Source organism: Pomacea canaliculata, linkage group LG7, assembly GCF_003073045.1.
Source record: "Pomacea canaliculata isolate SZHN2017 linkage group LG7, ASM307304v1, whole genome shotgun sequence".
Classification (NCBI taxonomy): Eukaryota; Metazoa; Mollusca; class Gastropoda; order Architaenioglossa; family Ampullariidae; genus Pomacea; species Pomacea canaliculata.
In genome coordinates this window covers 17,388,661-17,413,815 of record NC_037596.1, presented here as the reverse complement: position 1 = coordinate 17,413,815, position 25,155 = coordinate 17,388,661, and the positions used below count along the sequence as shown (strand labels likewise).

The window sequence follows — 25,155 nt, the reverse complement described above, 5'->3', positions numbered from 1 at the left end:
TTAGTTTTGCTGCGTTTCTTCCATCTTGCGATTGGTATGAACCTGTGACGAACGTTCTTTTGCTTCTTGGTCAAGCTGTTCCTCCAGCTTGACAATCTTACTCTCAAAGGTAGCTATGGTAGCCTTAGTAGGAGCTCGGTTGTGCCCCTCCAGCTCCCAAGGTTTGTCCCGCATTTCCTTGTCCTGGCGCTCAATGACCAGCCTCTGATTTTGAAGCTTCAGCGACATTGAACGGTCTGTTTCCAAGTTCTTCACTCGCTTGTCATCATCTTTCAGGGCTGCAGCCATTTCCTCCATTGCAATGCGTGCCTTTTCAACTTCGCGCTGGCAGTCCTCTATCTGAGCTGCCAGCTTCTTGTATTGCTTAACAGCATCTTCCTTCACTTTGTTGGTCATCTCCACTTCCTGCTCTAAGCCTTGCAGACCTCCTCGCAACTCACTGCGAGTAGTTGCTGTTATGGCTCTCTGCTTGCGCTCATCCCGAAGCTCTGCTTTCATTTCTCGTGTCTGTTTAAGCAATGGTCTCTTAGACTCCTCATCCAGCTCCTCACGACCAGCAACATCACGGTCATACTGAGCGTTCAGAGCCTGCATGTTCCCTTCCAACCGCAGTTTTACATCTCCTTCTACCTGAAGCTCATCAGGGTTGCACGTCAAACTGAAGATCTTTGTTTCTTTTTCCCTACTTCCCTTCCCAATCTGATCACGTTCAAGAGCCAACCTCTCAGATCTGTCCTTTTCTTCAGCCTTCCTTTTGGGAGTTGTGCGCTGGCACGTGTCGCAAGACCCACAAAAGCGCCGGACATCTTTACACATGTCCGGCCAGTAAAACTCACACCATATTCTGTCCCGCGTTCCCCTTGCCCCCACATGTCCCGCCATGGGCGTGTCGTGGGCCACACGTAGCACTTCGTGCCTTAAAGGCTGGGGAACAACCAACTGTTTGTGTTCTGCACCCTTCTTTTCTATGTAGACTCGCCACAACAGTCCTTTCTTACGCAGGAACGAAACTCTCCCTGTGCCTCGCTGTGACGTCGCTTGTCCGTCTCTCGCCAGGCGGCGAACGCGTTGCAAAGTGTCGTCCTGTTCCTGCATTTGCGCTATCTCCTCTGGCCCCACATGAAGCAACTCTACTGCACTCTTTATTGACACCTCCATCCCATGTTCTTCCGTCAGCTGAGCCCTGGTCTGAACCAGTGCACACCTGCCTGGCCTCTCTTCGTACACCGGCACCTGCAGCTCTTCGCCCAGCTCGGTCCTGAGTGTGTTACCGATGATCACTTCCTCCACAAGCCTGGGGATGAGCGCTGCCTCTGCTTTTCCACGGTAATAGGGGGATTCCAAGTAAACTAAGGCCAGTGGGGCTTACGTCGATCCTGTGTTGACATAGCGTCTCAGCCGTTTACGACCCGTGAGGCATGGGTCAGGGATGAGGTCGCTTCGGATGCACAGCATGTCTGCCCCCGTGTCTCGCAGCGCAGTGGCCGGGGGGTTGTTCACTCGAACGGCCTTCCTGAAACTGGCCGTCTTCACACTTTGGGTGCACTCTGTACACAACGCTAGCTTCCCTTCATCGATGATGTTGATCGTCCGTATGACGGCCTCTTCTGTTGTCGGCGTTCCAGTAGCCTTCCCCCGTGGACAGTCCTTCCTCATGTAACCCTCTTGGCCGCAATGATAGCATTGCAGTCTTCCCCGACTCTGACCAAGGGCCCGAGTTTGCACTGCCGCCTCCCTCGGACCTTCAGTCCACATCTGTTGCTGGGTTACGACATGGTACTTGGCTAAGTGCTGGGGTGCGGCGTGCTGCTCAGCTGAGTGCCTTGCCTCGGTAAATTGCTGTGCTAGCGTTGCTGCTTCTTCAACATTTTCAGGAGCGCGCTCGCGGACGAACGTGGCCATCTCTACAGACAGGCCATCGAGCAATTGCTCTAGGAGGAAAAGGTCCTTCAAGCCCTCGAATGTGGACGGTTTACCTGCTAGGTTCAGCCACCTTGTCAGGTATGTTCTTGTCCGCGCTACACACTTCTGGAACGTCTCCGTGCTCTCTCTCCTGGCTGATCAGAACTTCCTCCTGTAGGTATCTGCTGTGAGCTGGAAGCTGACGAGTAGCGCGCTCTTCAGCCTGTCATAATCGCTGGCGTCTTCGTCGCTGAGGCTCACATACACCTCCCTCCCTTTTCCTTTCAGTAGATTGCCAAGCCTCGCCGCCCATGTGTCCTTACTCCAATTCTGCATTCTGGCACTCCTCTCGAAGTAACGTAGGTATGCCTCTAAATCTTCTTCATCCTCGAAGAAAGGCATCTTAAGTTTGATCCCCTCAAACTCAGCCGCTGCCTTCTGTTGGCTCGCTCCCTCGCTTCTAAGTTTGGCCATCTCTAGCTCATAGTTTCGCTCATCTCTCCTCTCCTGCATATCTCTTTCCCTTTCCCTTTCCTGCCTATCTATTTCCCTTTCCCTCTCCTGCCTATCTCTTTCACACTCCTCCCTCACGAAATCTAGCAGATCCCTAGCGCTCAGGCCTGCCTTCACGCCCACCTGAACATACCTTTCGGTAGCAGACCCAAAACCTTTCACTCCCGCCTCTGAGGTAGCTGTAACACTCACCTGAAGGGGGTAACGTCTCGCGCCCTCGGTCAAAGGTATCGACCGGCTGATCCTCGCCCTCCGAGTCGCTCTCCATCAGACCGGGCCCCCCTATACGCGCCCGAGTGCGCGCTGATATAGGTGATCCCGACCGCGACATACCGGGGCGATAAAACTCCGACTGTCAATGAATAAGCCCCTCCCCCACCTAGCATAACCAACGAGCAACAACTGTTAAATTAAACCCACAAGATTACGTCACGCGACTTCGGGAGTGTGTGAGTGGACAGTTAATTCCGCCCTGCCGCTCCAGGCTATATAAACACAGCTATACAAGCCCCCGACTAGCCCCAAACAGGGTCGGACACAGCTCGCACCCTCCCAACCTATTGACGAAGCAATACAATGCAGCTACAGGACAAGACAGCACTGAGGAGCAAGGATTAGGGTAGTGGGTGACTACGCCGCATCTCCACCAGTTGTCCCGTGTAGAGACGTATCCAGCCGCTCCCAGCGCCGAACAAACCAACACGCACACGAAACGACGCTACAAATATATATTTAATGAAAACAAAATAAAAAAAGAACCCCCCATAAAAACAAAAAACACAAACGCCTCACAACCGGACGCCAACCGATTCCACCCACAACTCCAGACAGTTCCGTTCCCACAACAGAACTGCGGTGACAACCAAGTCCAGGCTTCCGCAACGATAACAGCCACAACCGTTCCTTCGACGGTAATCACCACACTAGACCCCGTTTCTTCAACGATAGGCTCCGCACAGTCAAACTTTCCTCCATGATGGTCGTTTTCTTTTTTCCACCTCTAATCCAAAAAAAAAAAAAAACGTCACCAAACAAAATTACGTCAAACTTTATTGACGCAACAGCCCCCCCCGCCCTTCCCCCAGGACCAAGACTCAGGCTAAGGCAGCATGCGACACGCGACAGTAAGTACTAAAGTGTTGTCTGTGGAGCACACAAATAACGAGCAGCCACACAACAAACGTGTGTAGGTGAGCATACACACAGAAACATCACACATTATATAACATTAAACTATTGTTGTTCATCTTGTTTGACACCAGCATGGCGCAGTTTATAGACTATACACAAAGCGTGCCATCAGCCTAATGGTTACCTCAGATGTATCTGCCATGACCTCTGACCCACTGTTAGGGTCTGTAGGTCTTGCAGTGCTGGTATGTTTTGATGTTGGTATAAGCTTTACAGAAAGAGTACACGTGCTTCATCTTCTGTTTCTACTTTACACAGAGGACATGTCTCGTGGGCCCACATCATGTCTGTATCGTAGCTTATGTGTTGTTATATCAGATATTCATCTAAATCACGTATAAGCTACTTTAAAACATTTCAGTTGATAGAGGTTAAGGTATCGTTCAGGCTGGAGAGAGATTTTATACGATGCCCACAGTTCTAGACATGAACTGTTTCTTACATCGCAATGCCAGTTCCGGGCAAAACAGTCTTCTAGTCTTTGCCGGATTTTTCATCGGGGTACACAGTCGTTCCCTGGCCACAACGGTGTTGCAGTACAGTTAGTTTATATAAAACACACGCCTTCTCCGGTGGATTTGTTGGTGATAGTAGGACACCTGTCCATGGGAATAGGATGACCAAACCAGCTGACATGTCAGTGATGTCACTCATTGTCACTGTCAGACTCCTTCAGCCAAGTCTCGGTGTAAACAAATATATTAACAGCAGTTAAATCTGATTCATTCAATGTGAGGTATTTGGTAAGCTACTATGTACTTAACCACTCCCTACATTTCAAATGATTCATCAAGTGTTTCAATCTACTCACTGGGGCCTAAGCCTACAGGAAACCAGTAAAGACCATATCCTGCCCCAACGGTCACACTCTTAGGAACATCGAACACACCCGGATGTTGATCTATAATACTTATTTATTTAGTTTACATTTCTGTTTAAATATCACAATGCACTCATGTACACTCATGCCCACTACATATACAATATGATGCAATTAAAGCTGAACTATTCGTTCGCGATTCGGGAAACTCCGATAAAGTAGATCGACATTGAGAAACATTTTTATAACAGAGTACACAGCTCTTAGTTCCGCCATCTTGCCTTTCATCGTCCTGACCACAGCAAGAGAAATAACTCAGTTATTCCACTGCAAAAGAGCTAGAAAGATTTATTTCAGGACAGGCGAGTACTTAGTTCCTCCTGTCGTTGATGTGATAAAGACTTTAATACAGCGATAACATCGCCATCGTGGCCTGAGGAGGAAGACAGGCTGTGAGTGTGTTTGAGGTCAGCACAAGTAAGCAGCAATACTTAGCAGTACTGAGTGTACTGAGTGTATATTGGGTATATCACAGTGCTGAAGTCAACTATGAAGTACATGTAATCAGTAATTGTCTCCACTAGCTGGGGAAACAGTGCTAAGAGCGCTGGTATCTGATCTGAGAGACACATGGCTCGATACCCGTGTGGCGCAGCAAACTTTCCCTCGTCAAGCAGCTGCTGGGAATAGCGAAATGGCTTTATACAGGGTTGGGGAAGGCAGGACAGTGAGAAAGGAATTTGTCATAGTGTTTTATACATTGTAGTAGTTAATGTTCTTATGTCGTACATATCTGGAATACTCAAGCTTATTGATGTGTTTATTTACTTACTTGCTTTGTGTACACCAATTTGCTGTGTCCACATGATTTGTCAGATAATCCTCACTCTCAGCTATGATCATTATCTAGGGAAAGATAGTTTTATACTTTTATTTTTCTATATATTCTAAATAAACACATAATAAAGTGAGAAATCGGAAGAAATTAAAAGAGAAGAGGAACCAAGGAGACAAACAATTATTTTTTAGCATTGTGGCTAGTCTTACAAAATGGGTTCCCAGTCACTTCATCCCCGACACTTCATCCCCGACACTTCATCCCCTAGACTTTTAAACCCCAGACACTTCATCCCCGACACTTCATCCCCTAGACTTTTAATCCCCAGACACTTCATCCCCAGACACTTAATCCCTAAACTAAATCCTTAACTATAAAAATTATGAAGTCAGCGAAAAATTTAATCGAAATTCAAATTCAAATCATGCTTTTAACTTCAACGTCATTTGAACATCTACAACATTAGTTAAAGTTCATATAAGCTAGTAAATTTAATGTTCTTCAACAATATGATATGAAAATAGTTCTTGAGTGTCGGGGATGAAGTGTCGGGGATTAAGTGTCTGGGGATGAAGTGTCTGGGGATTAAAAGTCTCGGGGATGAAGTGTCGGGGATGAAGTGTCGGGGATGAAGTGTATGGGGATTAAGTGCAGGGCTTCTGATTACGCAAAAAATTGCGTACAGTACGCATTGAAAGTTCGGAGGACCCCTTCAATTTTCGTCAATGGGGTCCCAGGGGACCCCTTCAAATTTGGGCGAAGAACAGATACAAAATTGGGTAAGTGTAGTGTCTGACATCGTAGACCAACCTATTGTTGTCGTCTGCTGCAAGGCGAGAGTAACTTCCCTTGCACTGAGTTTGTTTTCCTTTACCAAGAAGAGTTCCATTAAAGGCCAATATCTTCCCACCGGGGGGAAATGAGGGGTATCGTCCGTGCGAGGGAAGGTAGGAGTACACGAGGTGCGGACTGCCATCGGCCAGTCGTCTTCAATTACTACCCGGACAAAAGGCGGGGTGGACATCACAGGCACTGCCGACTAGCTTGGCAATAAATCGTCTCCCTCACCCAGTACTTGCGGTAGGGTCTGAGCGTTTGATGCGAAACGACTTCTATCTGAAACATTCTGTCGGGGTTAGGACTGACTGTATTCTCCACAAACAAACAAAACTAGAATTTATAAAGGAAAGAAGAATGAACAGCGCAAATGACACAAACATAAAAACAACTGAATTGATCGCATAATGGTCGGGTTAGATAAGAGAAGAAAGACACAGTGGGGCGCTATGTTGCAGTCGTGAATTGTTGGCCATTTGTAAAAGTTCAAAGATTGGACTCAAACCGAGGTGTACTTTAGGTCAGTCATCAGGAGGAATGAACTGAAAGTATTAAATATTATTATCCCCTCTTATGAGTAAAGAAAGATGTAAAGAAAGACAGTATGTTCAGATAGAAGCCGTTTCGCCTCACTTTTCTTAGACCCTACATCAAGTACTAGTCGGCTGAGAAAGGCGTTTTATTGCTAAATATAGTTTGCAACTGAAACTCGTTTAATTTATTTGTACAGTTTCAAACACCTTCGATCCCCCTTCGTCTCATGATTTACGTAACATTCAGAATCCACTGAATGTCACTGAGCTGAGGTTCGCTTTTCTACCTTGCTCCAGTTTTTTTTTATCCCAACTTTTATACTTTTAGCAACGTGCCACCTCTCGTTGATGTTTCTTACAACTCTAGTTCTCACTAACTTATTAATTGCCAGGTTACGGTCGAGAACTTCCTCTTGAATGATGGCATCTGAGGCATTCATACTTTTATACATCCTCTCCCATCCACCACCAGGTGCAGCTTATTTAACTTATTTCAAAGATGTCGTTGACAGCGTGGTTAAATTCATTGCCTTAGAAATGGAAAGAAAGTGAGCACCCCAAGTTCAATGAGCATAAGCTCATCACAGATGCTTGCACAGACATCATGACACAGAAATCTCGCCGTTTCTGACTATACATTACAGTGCTTTGTGTGCCTGAAAGGCAGTTGAACAAAGTAGTTGATTTGTTGATTTTTTTTCACATTGTAAAGGGACCCCTTAGAGTTAGCCTGGGACCCCTTAGAAATCTGAAGAAGGGGTCCCTGGGACCCCAAAGAATTTAGCCTTAGCAGAAGCCCTGAAGTGACCGGACACCTACAAAATGGCCGTGGAGCTTTTTTTATTATTTATTTTCGACACCAATAATGCATCTTATAATAGGAAACCCAAGCATTACAAAAAAATTGCTTTGTAGCAAAAATTCACAAGCAAAATGGAACCTATATAAAGTTGTAATTAAAAAAAGGAGAACTGCAAACATTTGTTTAGGATTGAACAGTGTGCATCTGTACAGCATTCAAAAAGAAAGGTGCACACACAAAAGACCATAGACAGAGACTGAGAAACATGAAAAAGGAGTAAACTGTACTAAACTTCCCAGCAGCCCACAGACATAAGCACTCCCGTTTGAAGTGTCAACTGAACAGTAGGAGAGATTAAATGTGTCACCAAGAAAGCAAAACACCATCACTGTCCAATAACATGTGGCAACCAAATAATTACAAATGTCTCAGAAACCTTTGTATTCTTCTAAAACATATTTCTTAGTTCTCCTGACACTCTGATATATTGTTTTCATCATACCTGAGTTTAGGGCTGTACTAGTACTACAAGTACTGAGATGCATACAATTAACCCATTACCTGGAAAATAACTCAAATTGAGGTGATCTGCTTCAGTAACAGCACAGCAAGGCTCCCTACACCTGCACCTTTTTTTCAAGCATTTTGTTTTTGTTTAAAGAAAATTTTTCCTTCTCAAAGATTGATACAATACAGATTATGCATATTTCTGATGCAGACATTCACAAATTTTGACAGTACCCATACGTTTCATTCACAGTTTGACCATTTCCCAAACTCAGAAAATGTCCAAATCTTCTTCTTCTTCTTCTCGATCACTCTAAATGGACACGCCTGCCTCCTGCACAAATGATGCTGTGCGCTGCAGGTCCTCCAGGCTGCCGTGTAGTTTCCTCGACACTGGCGTCTCATCAGTCCAGATGCGGTGCCTGAGGTCTTCGTGCATGGGGCATTCTTGCAGTAGATGTGCTGTTGTCTGGCTGCCTGTCTGGCACGGGCACTGGTCTGTCTGGCCGATCCGGAGCTTGGTGTATAGGTGGTGATTGAGACGGTTGTGGCCTGTCCTCAGCCTGAAAATAATAACCTGCTCAGCCCTTGTAAGCAGGTAGTATGGGTCGTTCCGGTTGAAACGTGGGTGCTGCTGCAGCCACTTGTTGTGCTGTTTGGCCTTGATGATGGTTTTGATTTCACTGAAGGTGGTGGACCTGTCTTGCTGCTCTTTTGTGGATCCTTCCTTGGCAAGAGTGTCTGCGGCTTCGTTGCCAAAAACTCCACAGTGGGAGGGAATCCACTGTAGGACGACTGTGTAGTATCCGCATAAGGAGGAGAGAGAAGGTCAGGTCGTTCCATTCCTTGTCTCTGGCAGTCTGTAAGGCCTGCAGAACAGACAGTGCGTCCGTAAAGAAGACGACGTTGTTGGAGGTGTCTGGGCTGTTCTCAACGTGGGTGGCACCGGTCTGAATGGCAACTGCTTCAGCCTTGAAGTTGGTGGAGTAGAGGCCGGTTGCGAGGGAAAGGCGGTCTTCTCTTCCTCCTGGGTACCGGATGTAGATTCCGGCGCCACCATTCTTCACGGCTTGTTCGGCTGACCCGTCAGTTGTTGTAAATATACTCCAGAGTACAGGACTTCTTCATAGCGCCGTCTTGGGAGTCTTTCGTGCCGACACCAGGGATGCTGCAGTGAATCAGGGGGAAAGCAGTTTCATTCCATGGTGGGTTTGTCCGGCACAGGGGGATCTCTCTGGGGTCGTGTTCCAGGATATCTTGGTGTTTTCGTTCAAGGATCCTCGCCTGGTGGATGAAACTTCCCCTTTTTAACCTTCCCTTCGTCGGCTGATCCAGCCTGTTTCTCATGGGGTGATTTTGAAGTCTCTTGAACTTGGCGGCTTGGACGAGCATCTTTGTGTCACGTCGGTCCTCAAGTGGTTCCAACCCTGTTGATTGTCTCCAGTTCCTGTATGGGCGTAGACCTCATGGCTCCAGTGATGAGTCTGGCTGCTTGGTTCTGAACCTTGCTGACCTTCTCAAAGTTGGATTTTGCTGCTGTGCCCCATTCTGTCATGCCATACTCTAGGGCTGGTCTGACCCTTCCGGTGTACAGCTTCTTGATGATTCTGTCATCCGCGCCCCAGCTCGTGCCAGCCAACTTCTTCATAAGTGCGAGTTGCACCTTGGCTCTGGATTCGACCTTCTTGGTCTGAGGCTTCCAAGTAAGTCTCTTGTCGAAGGTTACTCCAAGGTAGGTAGGGTTGTCCTCCAGTGGGAGAATCTGTCCATCGAACGTCAGAGTGGTCTTCTGTTCCCTAGTGGACAGACTAAAGATAGTGTAGGTGGTCTTTTTGGGGTTGACTTTGACAAGCCACCTCTTCGTCCAGTCTTGCAGGACATTAAGCGCTTCTTGGAGTCAGTAGTTGGCAGTTGTCAGATGTTCTTCTGTGCACCAAAGGACCAGGTCATCTGCATAGATGGCTCCTTGGACATTTCGGGGGAGGTCCTTGATGATGTCGTTTATGAAGACAAGGAACAGGGTAGGACTGAGTACTCCCCCTTGAGGAACTCCTTCTCTCAGCGTCTTCTTTCGGCTGTATGTTCCACCAACGTGGACTCTGGCCTTCCTATTGTTCAGGTATTGAGAGATCCACTGGTACATACAGCCGGTTACGCCACACTTCTGGAGTTTCAACCTCAGTCCATCTTTCCAGACCTTGTCGAAGGCCATTTCCATGTCTATCCACACCGTCAGCGTGTGCTTCTTGTCCTGGTAACCATCTTCGATCTTCTGGGCAATGTATGCAACCTGGTCTTCAGTTGAGCGATGTTGTCTGAAGCCTGCTTGTTCTGGTGTAAAGATGTTGTTCTTTCCAAGTGCCATGATAATCTGGTGTTGATGAGGCGCTCCATTAACTTGCCCACGCAACTGGTGAGGCTTATGGGTCTGTAACTGTTCCACCTTCGCTCGGTCTTTGCCTTTCTTGTGGACGGGCACCATGTCTGCCTCTCGCCAGATTTGTGGGACATGGCCGCTGTTCCAGCTGTTGTTGAAGAGGTCGAGGAGTTTGGTCTTGGCTCGTGGCCCAGGTGTTGCAAGCATTTCATTGGTGACCTTATCTGGTCCAGGGGATTTCTTTCTGACTTAGGGTCTTGACTGCTTCTTCAAACTCTTTCATGTTGAATGGTTTGTTCATGTAGTCTTCCTGGTGTTTTCGCTGGTTGAATTCTCTTCTTTCTTCATGAACTTGCTGTTTTCTTTTCTTCTGGTACTGTGATGTTGCTGACCTCTTCATAGCTGTCAATGAAAGAGTTTGCTGCTTTTCTACCTGTTAGCATATCTTGTGCTTGTTGTATGACGATCGGTGCACTTCTAGTATCTTCATCATTCATCGCCCTTGCCAGCTTCCATAACTTGTTTCCTTCTCTGTCTAGATTTAGTTCCTCTGTCTTTTCTCTCCATCTCTTTCTTGCAGCTTCGTTGCAGGCTTTTCTGTATTTGGCGCTTGATTCTTTCAGTGCTATGTTGTTTTCTATGGTGGGGTCATTCTCAACCTTTTCCCTGATCTTGGAGACTTCATCTTCTAGTTCTTGGAGTTCTTCTGTCCAGTATGGCCTATAGTTCTTTCGTGCGCCTCTTGGTATTGCTTCTGAGGCAGCTTTTAAGATCGCCTTGTTGAATGCATCGATGGCACGGTTGATGTTCTGGTTCGCCACACGTATTCCTTTGGTGTACTGGTCTGACAATGAGACGAAAATATCCCAGTTGGCTTTCTTGTAATTCCACCTGGGAAATGTCTTTGAATCTTGGGGCCTGTACTGCAAGTTGATGGCCAGTTTGACTGGTCTGTGGTCGCTGCCGCCTAACTGGTTCTGCACCCCTCTGGTTGTTTTCTTGGAGAGGTCGTCAGTGGCGAAAGCAAGGTCAGGGGTCGTTGAGGAGATCCATCTGCGCGAGAAGAAAGTCGGTGGGTCTTCTGGATCGTTCAGCAGGATCATCTTGCTATCGATCTGCCAGTCCTCCACTTCCTCTCCTCTATTGTCCGTCTCGTCATAACCCCAGCAGGTTGAGTGGCTGTTGAAGTCGCCGACAGCAAAGCAGGTTTCGGCAGGTATATCAAGTGTCTGCAGGGAAAGTTCTTTGTCGGGTGGGCAGTACAGGTTGAAAATAGTGAGCATATTGCTGTCTACTGTAATCTTGACTCCGTTTATTTCAGCTTGCTGATTCGTGTCCACTTGAAAATCTCTTGCTGGGATGTTGTTCTTTACGAGAATCAGCACACCTCCCTTGTGTCTTCCTTCTCTGTCCATCCTGAAGGTATGGTAACCTCTGATGGTAAATCTGTGGTTGGGGTTCAGGTGTGTTTCTTGAATACAGGCCACATCTATTTTTTCAGCATGGAGTCTTTCAGTGAGGACTAATTTTTTGTTGTAAACGGCGTTCCATTGTAGGATGTTGAGAGGCCTCAGGGTCTCTTCTGTGGTTGTTGTTCCTTTTCGGCCAGTAGCCATTTCCCTCCGCTTCCGAAGCTTGGCTCCTCGCATCGGGGCGTGGTGACCACCAGTATCATTTGGTTGGCCCTGTTGAGGCTCAGGGCCCGGCACTTCGCCCGCCTGGCGGGACCTCACAGGCAAAGCACCATATCGTTTAGAGTGAGCGTTGTCCATTCCATGCGAGTGTCAGTGCGTTGTGCTGCCGTTAAGCGCACGATGGCCCAGCACATCCGTCTTTGGCGTCAGTTTTCTTTTCCGAGTGTCTTTCTCGTAGAGAGACTTGCCGACCAAGGCTAACGACCATCCTCTGGCCAAATAAAAATATTCACACAAGTGTGCTGTTGATGCTTAGATAGGGTATGGGCTATATTCCCTTAAATAACAAAACGAGCTGTCAACGCCTACTTGATAATAGAGCTTCAAGAAACAGTTTTGTCAGTTTATGGAACTGATAACATGCTACTGACATTGTGTCACTGATATTATGCCACTGACTCAATGCCACTGACACTATATTACTCTACGATCCCAGACATATGACAGTTTGCTGGTGTCTCACCAAGAGTGGAGACCACGTGGTGCAGAAGCTGGTCCTGTACAGGGGAGACCACTGTCAACAATGTCTGGTCATCCGTCGTCTGGTCAGGTGAGCCACTCTCCTTCCCTGCACGCTTACAGTACTTCAACTAGTTTTATCATCCTAATTTTGTTATATGAAAACATCTTTAAGCTAGTATAATGCTGGTGTAGATATTTAATGTCTTCCTGTATATTATCATCTCAGTGATGTACCCGGTGTTCACTTCTCCTCTCACTGTAATCACTATCACAGGGTAAGCGACCCAGAAGAGGAGGTGGTAGACAGAGTCGTAGAGGCGGTGGTCGGGTCAAAGTTTACCTACACGCTGTGACTGATGAACAGGCGGCACTACTTACAGATACAGGTAGGTTGTATTTTTTAATTTACTTTACATTTTAAAACTCAAAATAGATAAAAGTAGGATAAAAAGTAAAAGTAGCTAAAAAGCATTCACAAGTAAACATCATAGTCGATAAAGCAATGAAAATGGCGGATAATTGACAGAAATGATAAACATAAAAATGATGATAATCATAATGAGCAGAATTATGACCACGACTACAGTAATGATGATCTGTGTTCGATGTTAATATTTTTTTTAAAAACTGTAATTAGTGTAATGAAAAGTTACAGCCCCTCCTAATAATAAATTATGTTCAAAAGCAATTGTCTATTTTAAGTTAGAGAAATGTGTATGTTCACTGGCAATCAATCATTTCTTTTTAAAGTGAACACACGCCCCCTGGAAGAGGTAAAGAAAAACACAGGCGCTGACATAGAGTTTGACCCCAACCCCTCACCTGTACCAGGTATGAAGATTCTTATCATCCGCGGTCTTCCTTCTCAGATCGAGGCGGTAGTCAGGCTCATCAGCCAGAAGACTGGTATAAAGGTTTGTTTGTTGACAATCAAATAAATATTAGAACAGTGTGCAACACATTATTACGTGGGACATAAAAAAATGCCTTACCGAATGACAGGAATACAAAGAGCCATCTTCAGTATTAAATAACAGTAGCTAATACAAGTAAAGACTGAACAGAAACCCTCAAGTAACTTAATAAGCAGTTATTATTTAACTGACCACACTGGTCTTCACACAGGACCCATTACCAGACCAGGCCCAGACATTCTGGCTACAGTGGGTGGAGGCCGCGTTCCCTCATCTCGACTCTCGCGCCTACTTCCTGCCTCCTGTCTACGTCAACCGCGTGCCCATGACTAGACAGGCAGCTGCTGGTCAGGAGGTTCTCGTCCTACAGTCAGCACCTGGACAGGCTGGTCAGTCTAATCAAGTGCCGACGAGTTCATCTCCTGCTGCTCGTCCGTCCATATCTCAGCCTCCTTGTCTTCAGGACAGTGATGTCAGAGACGATGCTGCCATGCAGCGGATGTTTGTTTGTCTTCAGAAAATGTTTGAAGAGAACAAAGATGTGATGGTGGGACTGACTCAGCTTAAGTTCGGACAGTACCTGAGTGAACCTTGTTACGCTGCCGCCGCTACCCACCTACCCCGACCCTCCAACCTTCCTCCTTCTCTACCACACAACTGGAAACAGGGAGACTTTGATGTGCTTCTCATTCATCGACAGTACGGACTGGTAGTCTGTGAGGTGAAGGCAGTGGGTGACAATGTCAAAGATTTAAACAAGTCACAGCAGGATGTAGACAATAACATTAGACAGAAACTGAGTAACGCCGTGTCACAGCTGGACAAGGCGGAGGCCATGTTGTCTCACCTGGTGTCCGACATCGCTCCCGGTCTGCCCGTCACTAAGGTCATCGCCTTCCCCAACCTTACGGCTCGTCAACTTCAACAGGCCATCTCCGGTGACAACCTCCTCATTCAGGTTTCAGTACCTTTCTATTACCTTACATGTGTTCTATAATATGCCTTACAAAGTATCTAAATGTTTCAACAATTTTTTTTTATGAATAGATAAACCGATAATGTGGACAGTTCATAGGAATGTGAATGAAATGTTGTTATAGTGTATCTCTATGTATAAGAAAGAGAAAATAATTGTTTGGGGGAAGGAGTGTGTCTCAATACCAGTGCGAGTAGCGACGTCCACACGTGTGTATAAGTGGCGGTTGTTATCAAATCGAATTCCCAATGTAGTGTTACTTGGCAAATAAACAAATTCTTCTTTAATTTTTCTTCTTTGGTGCACATTATTGACTTGACGCCATCTCAGCACGATTTGTTTTAATAAAGTCATTGAATGTAGACAGTAGTTCTATCTATTTTAACAGTAATATTATCCTGTTGGAGCCATTCTACGCTACTGATTCGTATTTAACTTGTAATTAATACTTTAATGTTGAGGGTTGGTTAATTTTCGTTAAGTTTACTTTCATCTTCTATCTCTATATTTAACTCTTGTCACATGACATGATGTGGATCCCTTACAGGACCTGTGTCGATGTCTGGGAACAACAGATCCCTCCAACATCCCAGGTCTGTGTCTGTGCTGTGATCAGTTGTCTGACCCCAAGGCACCGTGTGACGTCAGTAGTCACGTGCTTAGGGAACTCGGACACTGGTGGCAGCGACGTGTGGCTGGGGCTGGACCTGACAGTCACATGACACCTGAGTTGTACAAGACACTGGTAGCCAGGTAAATATGACAGAAGTCACTAAAGCCGATGTCGTAATCAATGGCATCTGTTGACCACAGTGACACACCTTGTATAACATTTTACTGTGTAAACATGTCATTATCAGCAGTCAGTTGTAACCCTAAAATACAAATAACCGTCAGATCACATTATTGTTGTTTACAGGAATATGTTGACAAATACCTTTTGTGTAGATGTAGAAATTCGTTAGATTAAAAGTTTAAAATGTTGGAATCTTTGTAGTGTGTATAGAATATATGTAAAACATGACCAACCCTACATCGGCCATTTTTTCTTTGAAGATTTTCCCGCATTTACACAAACAAAACACGGAAACAAAACACACACACACACACACACACACGGAAAGACACATTTTTCATATGATAATAAACAAAATGAAAATGTGTAAAGTGCATACTCACACACCTAAAGAGCATGCTCTTAGCGCTTAAGAACAAGAACGAAACATGGACAGCATACGAGGGACAGGAAAACAAACGAATAACACATGAACTATAAAAAGATTAAACAACAGTTCTAATTATAAATAAAATAAAAACATATACAGGAAACGCAGAGTAACCAAGAAATAAGTACAAGAACTGAGAGTAACATGATATTGCAAAAGGAAGACGAGCATGGAAGTTGTCACAAAAGACTAGCATGGTGGGATAGGGTGTTAGGAATAATTGTCACGGAAGAAGTGCGTTTTCAGCGCATATGTAGCTCATGAAACCTGTATTCATCCACTGATGTAGTTTCAGGTTCAACAAAAAAATAAAGATGTTGTAAGTCCAACTGTTTGCCAGAGGCGAACCATTGTCACCGTGTTATAATTATTCTCTTGTTTTATCTAAAAACTTTTTTCTACCAGCTCACTAACTGCTTTCTGTAAACTTCTTAAACTTGAAACACATTTTACCTTAAAAATTTTATTATGCTGTTTTGCATTGTGTACAAATAACAATTAACTTATTATTAATTGTAATATAATGTAAATGTTTTTTGTAAAAGACATCTCTTGATGTGACTGTACAGATTCTGCGGTCCGGCGACAACAGTGACTGTGCCATGTACATGTCCTCCACGTGTGAGTGTCAAGACCCTGGGTCAGGCCGTGTGGTGGACAGGAGAGTGCTATACTGCTGTCATCACACTCTTCCCGGAGCAACTTCACCTGCTACACACGGCGCCTCCCAGACTCTTTGTCACCGGACCGCCCGGTACAGGTAAAACTGTGGTGCTGCTGCTGATGGCCATACAGTGGCTGCGGTGTGGTCACCACGTCTACATTGTCAGTACTCATAATGGGAGTGAAGCAGCGTGCACCATGCTGTATCACCTGTTGCTGCAGACACTAAAGACACAACAGTCAGCAGGTGTATCACCAGGTCAGCCTCACCTGCTGCTGTATGATCTTGATGAGTGTAAGGATGCCGAGAAGGCCATCAACGACTTGTCACAGACAGCAACAGGAGAGTCGTTGTGCGTCATCGCTGATGAAGTGACCGGGTGAGTAGTACATCGTGTGATGTGATGATAGACACACAGGTAGATGCCGCTCGCTGTGATCTTACAATCACCACCAGGTGTCTAACAGATATTTCCTAAATGAAAGGAACACCTGACCTGCTCACGCAAGTTTTGTACCAGTAAATAACTATTTTTTTCTCACACGCTTTTTACAATGACATGTTCTACGCATTCGCGATCTTCCATACGTGGTTACCAAGGTAACAAGCCTCGACCTCGACCTTCCGAAATAAACGGTAGTTCGCGTGACCGTAGCTTTCATTCAAACAACAGGTATACAAGTAAACAAAGACGACATGGAGGTGCTTCAAGACTGATGGTCAAATTAAATGAGAAAGTTGTGATTTGTCCTGATGAACACATTGAGACAGTTAGCACTGAGTTGAAGACAACGAAGTTGAACAAAGACTACACCAGTCGATGGATTTAATATATACTCAACAACAAAAACAAAGATAATAATACTAAATGAACATTTAATACATTATTACTTAAAATTGGCAAAGAAAGCTTGCATCTTAAGAACTTTGCATGTTATATAAATATATAAATATATTAGGTAGAATTTCTGTTATAAGTGACATATTTAATACAACTATATTTACTACTTATCTTGGAAATCAGTTTCACCCTCTCATCCTCTTTCTCCCATAGACCACATAAAAACAGAAAGTAAAATATATTTTTTTCAGTTTACACCACAATTTCTTTATCATCTTGCTGCCATGTACGTGTTGAAGAAGATGAAACTAGTCCTTACACATCAGTTTCGTACATTTGTACAAAATTCTTTTCAGTAATAAACGGTAATGCTTGTCAGTTACTTAATTTTATTTGTACAAAATACATTTACGTGTATATTTACACATTCTGTGTCAGACAACAGACACATACTCTCTCTTGCCTCCCTCCCTCATGCATGTATACATATCTACTCACACAACCACAGCATTCACCGCTATTCACACACATTATTATGTACAGTGTCAGTGAGCTTAGTATACAAGTAGCCTCCCCTTGACATCAACGTGTTACACAATTACTGTCTAGTCACACACAACACAGACATACTCTGAACACGTGACTTTCTTGTCAATTAAAGTGATATTTCTGTTCATGAAACTTCATAAAATACTTTGACAGGAATTGAACACTTGTGATGTTTGTGTGTGACGGTAACTATAGCAACACTCATGTCTGTCACAGGTCACGATACTTCCGCTCTGTGTGTCACGAGCTGCTGACACAAGTTCCTCATCTCCATCTTTTGGCGGCAAGTTGTTACCATGGAGACGCACCCGTCGGCTGGCAAGTGGAATATTTAACCAGACCCCTCCGCTCTCCACCGGCCGTCGTCAGGGAAGTCGAGCAGGACGTGTTGATCACTGTGGACCGTGATGTCAAGCCATACAGTGAGCGAGGTGTGCCCGACCACACAGACGGCCCGCCAGTCAGACAACTGTCTCACCAACGTCAAGGTCACTCAGGTGACAGTCCAGGTGACTGTGTGACGTGCGGTCGTGACGTGGCCAGCTTCCTACACAGTCTCCGTGTTGGTGTTACAGGTAGGTGTGAGTATTGTGTAGTGTAACGTCTGTTGACAGATAAACTTGGTTAGATAACAGGCAGGTGAGAAATAGTCTTGTTAAGATGAATGTGAGATGTTGTTTGTCTAACTACCTACAGGGTGACAGCTCTTCATACGATTTCGTCTTTGACCTTTCATCTGAACCATGGTTTGTGTGGACTGGTCATCTCTGAAAGTGTGACATCATTACCCAGGTTTCTGAATCGGTTTCTGTATCTTTACAACGTGTCTCAGTTTCTAGGACATTTTTATTTAACTGTAACATCTGCGTCATCTTCCCATGTGTTACACGTGTTCATTACTTGTATTACTTGTGTCTACTTCACTGACAATCAATGTTTGGAACTGCTAACCACTCAGTTTTCCTTTGTCTGATGTGCGGACCTCCTGGCTGCACTGTCTGTAGAGTAGATGTTTGTGTCCTCTTCACCTCAACGATGTGACTGACGATGAGTGTGATATCAGGGATTGGTGGTTGTCTGTCGTCTGCTCCATGTGTGTTTGACGCTGCTGTCACGTGATCTTGTGACTGATACTTACCTGTGTTTGTTACTGAAGTATTCAGGTGAATCTTTGTTGACCTCATCTTGACTGTGTGTAACGCCGTTGTTTGTGTTGTTTACTTTGTGTACAACATATTGAGTTTACCTGTAGTGTGATTGTTTGTGGAGTCTGATAATCTACATGGACATTGCTGACTGCTTATGACAAAGCTAATGGCGGAAAAGTTCATTTTCATTGTTATTATAATAAACATTATCATTATGTGTATTATCATTATTATCACTGTGTAAGTCAATGTGTTACTGTTATTTTACGTCGTGTTTATATCCATGTGTCTGTCAGTGTGTACACTGTATCTCCGACAAGTAACTAACAGTAGAAACTAACTTTGAATGTTAACAGAGAATGTCACGACAACAGCCACGACCATCACCTCCACCAACGGCGGCACAACACCGCCCTGCCTGCAGTGGAGAGACATGCTGTTGTTGTACTGGTATAGCATTAGTAACGACTCGGGTATGATGAAGGGACTGAAAGAAGCGGGTATCCCAGTGCGGGTGATGAAGGACGATGACATCGAGGACGTTGCCACGGCTCGCAGTGACGTGGTGTGGGTGACGAGTGGACAGCGTGTTCGTGGTCTGGAGAGAAAAGTTGTTGTCTGTCTGTATGATCGTGCTACAGTCCAGTTTTACTCCATATCCCGGTGTACGTCACAACTTGTGATTGTCTACCCTTAAAACGAACGAAAGGGTATCTGACGTCATCACATCGTGTGTATGACACGTTTATATCTACATGTTGTGTATTGCACTCACAACAGTCGGTGTCTCTCTTTACACAACAACTAGTGTTAACTTTAATAACATACGTATGCACACAGATGAGGTGACACTTTTATTGCAGCATGTAAATACGTTTACAACATAGCACACCACACATAAACTAAACTTTTACGAAAAAATTCTTTTTTATCAACAATTCGAGAAAGTACATGCACTGTAGCTGCAACATCACCAGGAGCAGCAGTAACTGTGTGTCGGGCTGTGGCAGTAAAACGTTTAAGACAAAAAAGATTTTTCTCTAAATATTAACTTTTCTTGTTCTTTTCTGCAGTGGACTGTTGAATTTGTTCCAGTAATATCTTTTCTTGTATTTGTTTATGAATTCACACACAGACTGTGTCATACTAAGTCGTGTACAGACCTCCCTTCAAACCGTTATTTTGCCAGAGCAGCTGTCAACATGTCTCCAAGATCTGAGAATGACGACCCTCACGTGACCTGCCCAGTTGGTTACCCAAATAATAAAACCCATTCTCGTGTGACTTTGTCATTTTTCTCACAGTTACCTTCTACTCTCCTCAGGAGACGATTTTGATTATCTTGCTAATTTGGTCTCTGAATGATTAAACGACAAGAAGTGAACAGGTCTCGACTTTCAAATGAATAAAGACTTTTAATTGTTATCCACCGAGTTCATGTTCACAAGTGTCTGTCAGTCCTTTCACAATCACACTTCTTGCAAGACCAGGACATGACTCCACGGTGTTAGTCTTAGTGAGGAACCTGGTCAGTCCCGCTACACTTGTTTGTTTGTTGTCACAGTACTTTCAACCCAAACACTTGTAACTACACTAATAATTCTCATACTTTGATCTTTGCGTGTGTGTTTTCCCATGTGCGTGAATGTCACGCTGGTTGTCTTGAACATCTTCTTCAGTAGGGTATAGATATTAATGTTTTATGTTCTTTTTACAGCATTAGTAAAGGAGAGAAAAATACAAGACCCATATTATTCAGTGAAGCTTGTCTCGCTCTATCAGCCAACAGACAGACATCCTGCACCAATGGTCACACCCGTTACAACATACCCTGGTGTTGATCAAAACAATTTTAGGTGATTTTTTCATTTATAAACATAACAGCCCTTTTTGCTATATCTGTACTCGCTGCAGACATGACAGTCCGACAAAAAGCCGTTGAAAGGACGGAGTTATTTTCTGGGAAAACCCGATAAAGTAGACTGTTAAAATTTCAGATAAACAATTTACCAGTCATTGCATGTACTCCATACTAGCGGGTGTCTCTTATTTCTAGTGAACTAATCTTGATTACAGCGACAACGCCACCAGAGACAGGCACAACACCGGCCTGGGGACAATGAGACTGGCCGTCAGTGTTGTTGTTGTAACGGTAATTAGCAATCTTAAGCAGTCATCAGTAGTAATGAGCAGTGAGGAACTGCAATTAGTTTTGATGAGAAGTATGGGAATATACTCAGACGTGTACAACCATTTCTGGATAAGGATGAGCCAGACCATTTCCCTAATGTTATTACATGTATATTGTTAAAAGATTCAGATACTCAAGGTAAGACTGACAAGCTACGTGTGTGTAACTTTGTGTGTGTGTGTGTGATTGTGTGTAAGAAATTTTGACCTTTGATCATTTATTGACACCACCATAGGGTTCATATCAAGGGGTAAGTCATTAATATTCAAAAAATACACTGGGTCGGTAAACAATGAAGACATTAAAAATATGTAGTCTGTGGCTCACACGTGGTTATATATACAATCATCTGTGAGTCGAGGGCTCGGTAGATAATTGATGAGGACAGAACAAATCAAACGGGAAGTAATGGTAGTAAAGAAAGCAGTGAGGATAATCTGAACATACGTCCTAGCTATTTGAAGTTTTTGAACTGGAACATAGAATGACTAATGTCAAAGCTAGAAGACACTGACTTTATCGCTGACGTGTCCAAATTTGACTTTGTATGTCTAACTGAAACATTTATAAAGGAGTTCTACTCGAAGAACTTTCCCCATCACACAGCGTTCAGCAAGCCAGGTATTAGACTATCAATGCACGGAAGTTTATCGGGAGGACTATTAGTTTTGATCATGAATGAATTAGTGGCCTATGTAAAGATGTTGATAATAGTTTCGACAACATACTTGCATTTATCCTTAAGAAAGAATTCCTCGGAATAGACAAAGATATGTTATATGTCTGTGCCTATGTGCCCCCTCAACACTCTGTCTACTATGTCGTAACAGGTAACGATAACGGCATCGTTATGAAAAATGTTTATGAAGATGTATACCTCCTTATTTCAGGGGACCTAAATTCAAGAACTGGGACAGAAAACTGCCTTATGTATAGCATTAGTACATTGTATGATATGCATTAAAAAAATGATGAAATGATTACCAAACACAGACAGTCGGAGGATAAGGTGGTAAACAAATATGGCCGATTAGTACTAGATATGTGTTCTACTCTGGACTTGACTATACTAAATGGAGTATGTAATGGCGACCCTTATGGAAGTTTCACATACTTATCAGATAATGGAAATACTATAATAGATTATTACATTGCTTCAGACGAACTCCTACATAAAAAGTCATCTGACTTTAAGATGATAGTGGCAGACAGGAGTGAATCCAAACATTTTCCAGTAGAACGTAGCCTACAAGTTCAGACAGTTGGTCATGTTGTAAGGAATACCGTGTGAGATGTGAAGGCGATTTCACGAATTACATTGAGTGCACAAAGGGAGTTAAGCAAGGAGAGTGTGACCAGCCCTATACTATTTCTCACTTTTTATTAATGAGCTAGCTTTAGAAATTATGAATAATGGAAAAACATGGGGCAACCTTTACACATGAATTTATGGAAATATTCATTCTTTTATTTGCAGATAATATTGTATTGATGTCCGAAACTATAGTAGGACTACAACACCAGCTAAATACTCTATATAACGCATCAGTAAGACTGGGCCTAAATGTTAATCTAAACAAGAGTAATATTGTTGTTTTTAGAAAAGGGGGATTTTTAGCAGCGAGTGAAAGGTGGCTCTATGACAGCCAGATGGAGAAGCATGTACCCGAGTGGTTAGAGTGATGGCGTCCAAACTAAGAGTAATCTGTTTTAATTCCCGAGTAGCAAAGCATGCTCTCCTAATCACCCACCCAGCGAGAATGGGGTATCTGACTGTATATAGGGTAAGACATCGCTCTCATGTAAAGCTGGCTCCAAGAAAAGTGAGGTCTCTGACACCTTACCAACGACCTCAAAAGATTAGGGGATGACTTTTACCTAACCAGCCATTGCCGTCAGTAAAATAGTCAACAGAAAAATCCAGAAAACACGTCATCAAAAAGTAGTGGTTCAAGTTACCGTAGTAAGGCATTATAAATCCGTATTTAAAAAGTAGACGCAATACATAAAGAAACGTTTATATTATTATTATTTACAAAATGTGTAAAGCACATACTCACCATCCTAAGGATCATACTCTTAGTGCTTAAGAACAAGAACAAAACATGGACAGCATGCGAGAGACAGGAAAACAAACAAACGACACATGAGCTAGAAAAGAATGAACAACTGTACTAACGAAGAATAAACAACTGTACTACACAAGTAATAAAATCAAATACAGAAAACACAAAGAGGAACCAAATAACAAGAACAAGAGTTAAGAGTAACATGATATTGCATAAGTAAGAATGTGAAAACGAATAGCATTATGGGAAAGGTTGTTAGGAGTCATGTTAACGGAAGAGGTGCGTTTCTAATATAAGAATATCATTTGTATTACATCATAATTCATCGTGAGAAAAAACGCAACAATAAAAGCATATTCACCTCTCTCGGCGTTTTATTTTTTTTTCTTTAAATTCTTTTTATCTTCCTCGTCAGAAAATACCCAATAATTGTCTAAAGGATGTCACACGGCCAAGTTTGTAGAGGACAGGACTGTCAGTGTTGCCTTTTACGATGTAAATCGTAACCCTTGTAACAACACCGCCCACTGGGAAGTAAATTTCATCTGGAGTATCACCCGACTCGGCATTCGAATGTGAAAGAAATATTCAATTTAAAATAAAAATTTAATCAACACTTAAAAGCAAGCCTAGATTATAAGGTAAACAATTCTTCAGAAAGTTGCTTTTTAAATTTTAATTGCTTAACAAAAATAAGGAACTTATTGAGTCTTTAGAAAAATAATTAAAGCTGCTGATGGCCATACAGTGGCTTGTGGTCACATACGTTGTAGCTGGTATCAGAGTCGTGCAGCGTGCATCATGCTGTAAAATATTCTGTTGCTGCAGACAAGTAAACATCACAACAGTCACAGGTGTATCCCCGGTCAGCCTCACTCCTGCAGTATAATGCTTTATAAAAGTAAAGACGTGCGAGAAGGCCGTTACAACTGACTTGAAAATAACAGGAAGCAAGAGGAGGGTCGTTGTAAAACGCATGCTGATGAAGTGAGGCGGTAGTAGTAAGTACATCGTGTAATGTGATGATAGACACACAGGTAGATGCCGCTCGCTGGATGTTCACAACAGTTAACAGGTGATAATTTTTCCTCATTAAAGGAACACCTTCCCTGCTCACGCGAAGTTTCGCTCCGATACCGCACTAATATTCTTTCGCAACAGCTTTGCATGACTAGTTTACTCATGGTGAACTGCCATCAGAAACAAAAAAAGTTACCTAGGTGATAATAAACCTTGACCTTTAAAACAAAAGGTATCTCGAGACATATACAGCATAAAACAGACAGAACGCATGAAAATATATGAGTTGAAAGAGAGGTAACAGCGTACTAAAAGAAGAATAAAATCAAATACAAAAAACACAGAAGAACCAACTAACAAGAACAAGAGCTGAGAGTTACAGGATATGCAAAATGAAGGATGATTGTTAGCTGTAATGTTTACAGAAGACGTGTGTTTCATTGAACGTGTACAGAATTCAAGCTGGTAGGTGGCGGATATGGGCAGGCAGAGAGTTCCATTATTCGCTATACAATAACTAAACATCATTGGCAAATGTTGTTGTTCTGGTGACAGGAAGAGAAGGAGAACGATCATCAGAGGACCAGAACTTGTGTAACTGAGATGTAAGTGAAGAGCAGATTTCGGAGAACTAATCAGGGCAGGTGTCAGCAAAGAAATTAAAACACAGCACGAAAATGGTGCAGAACGGATTGGGAAATCAGTGTAGACAACGAATGAGAGGGGTGGCGTGGTCACGTGTCCTGCTCTAAGCACCAGATAATAATATGGAATGTCCTTTTTAACTTTAGTTTCAAAAGAGCCAAAAAAAGCAACGTTGCTTCTTAAGAGCTTTGCATGCAGAATAAATTTTCAGGTAGAATTTCTTTTAAAAGTTACATATTTATTACAACTTTATTTACTACTTATCTTGGAAATCAGTTACATCGTTTTCTTCTTTTTCTCCCATAGATAAAATAAACACAGAAAGTAATGTAGAGCTTTATCATCTACCTGCTATGTACTTGTTGAATAAGATGAGACTAGCTTTAGTCCTTACACATCAGTTTTGTACATCTGTACACAGTTCTTGTTAGTAACA

The 25,155-nt window shown here is 43.5% G+C and overlaps 2 protein-coding genes and 2 long non-coding RNA genes across 5 annotated transcripts; 2 read left to right on the top strand and 2 right to left on the bottom strand.

Annotated features, from left to right (window-relative positions):
- Nucleotides 1–1,359, bottom strand: LOC112567480 (myosin heavy chain, embryonic smooth muscle isoform-like). The gene has a single exon (XM_025244174.1). The coding sequence runs from the start codon at nucleotides 1,156–1,158 to the stop codon at nucleotides 1–3; it is 1,158 nt and encodes a 385-aa protein (XP_025099959.1). The 5' UTR covers nucleotides 1,159–1,359.
- Nucleotides 1,360–13,663: 12,304 nt separating this feature from the next.
- On the top strand, nucleotides 13,664–16,639 carry LOC112567479. Its single transcript, XM_025244173.1, has 3 exons — nucleotides 13,664–14,348; nucleotides 14,914–14,965; nucleotides 16,515–16,639. Exons 1-3 carry the CDS (start codon nucleotides 13,716–13,718, stop codon nucleotides 16,637–16,639), a joined length of 810 nt encoding a protein of 269 aa, XP_025099958.1. The 5' UTR covers nucleotides 13,664–13,715.
- A 1,521-nt stretch (nucleotides 16,640–18,160) lies between these two features.
- Nucleotides 18,161–20,219, top strand: LOC112567893. 2 transcript variants are annotated; one of them, XR_003099936.1, is made up of 3 exons: nucleotides 18,161–18,221; nucleotides 18,343–18,438; nucleotides 19,151–20,219. It is a non-coding gene; the product is annotated as an uncharacterized LOC112567893 (long non-coding RNA). The 2 variants fall into 2 exon arrangements; XR_003099937.1 differs by lacking the exon at nucleotides 18,343–18,438 and having other exon boundaries at nucleotides 18,168–18,221.
- LOC112567895 lies at nucleotides 19,719–21,781 on the bottom strand. The gene is made up of 2 exons (XR_003099939.1): nucleotides 20,828–21,781; nucleotides 19,719–20,291 (listed from the first exon to the last, which is right to left on the bottom strand). It is a non-coding gene; the product is annotated as an uncharacterized LOC112567895 (long non-coding RNA).
- Nucleotides 21,782–25,155: the final 3,374 nt, after the last annotated feature.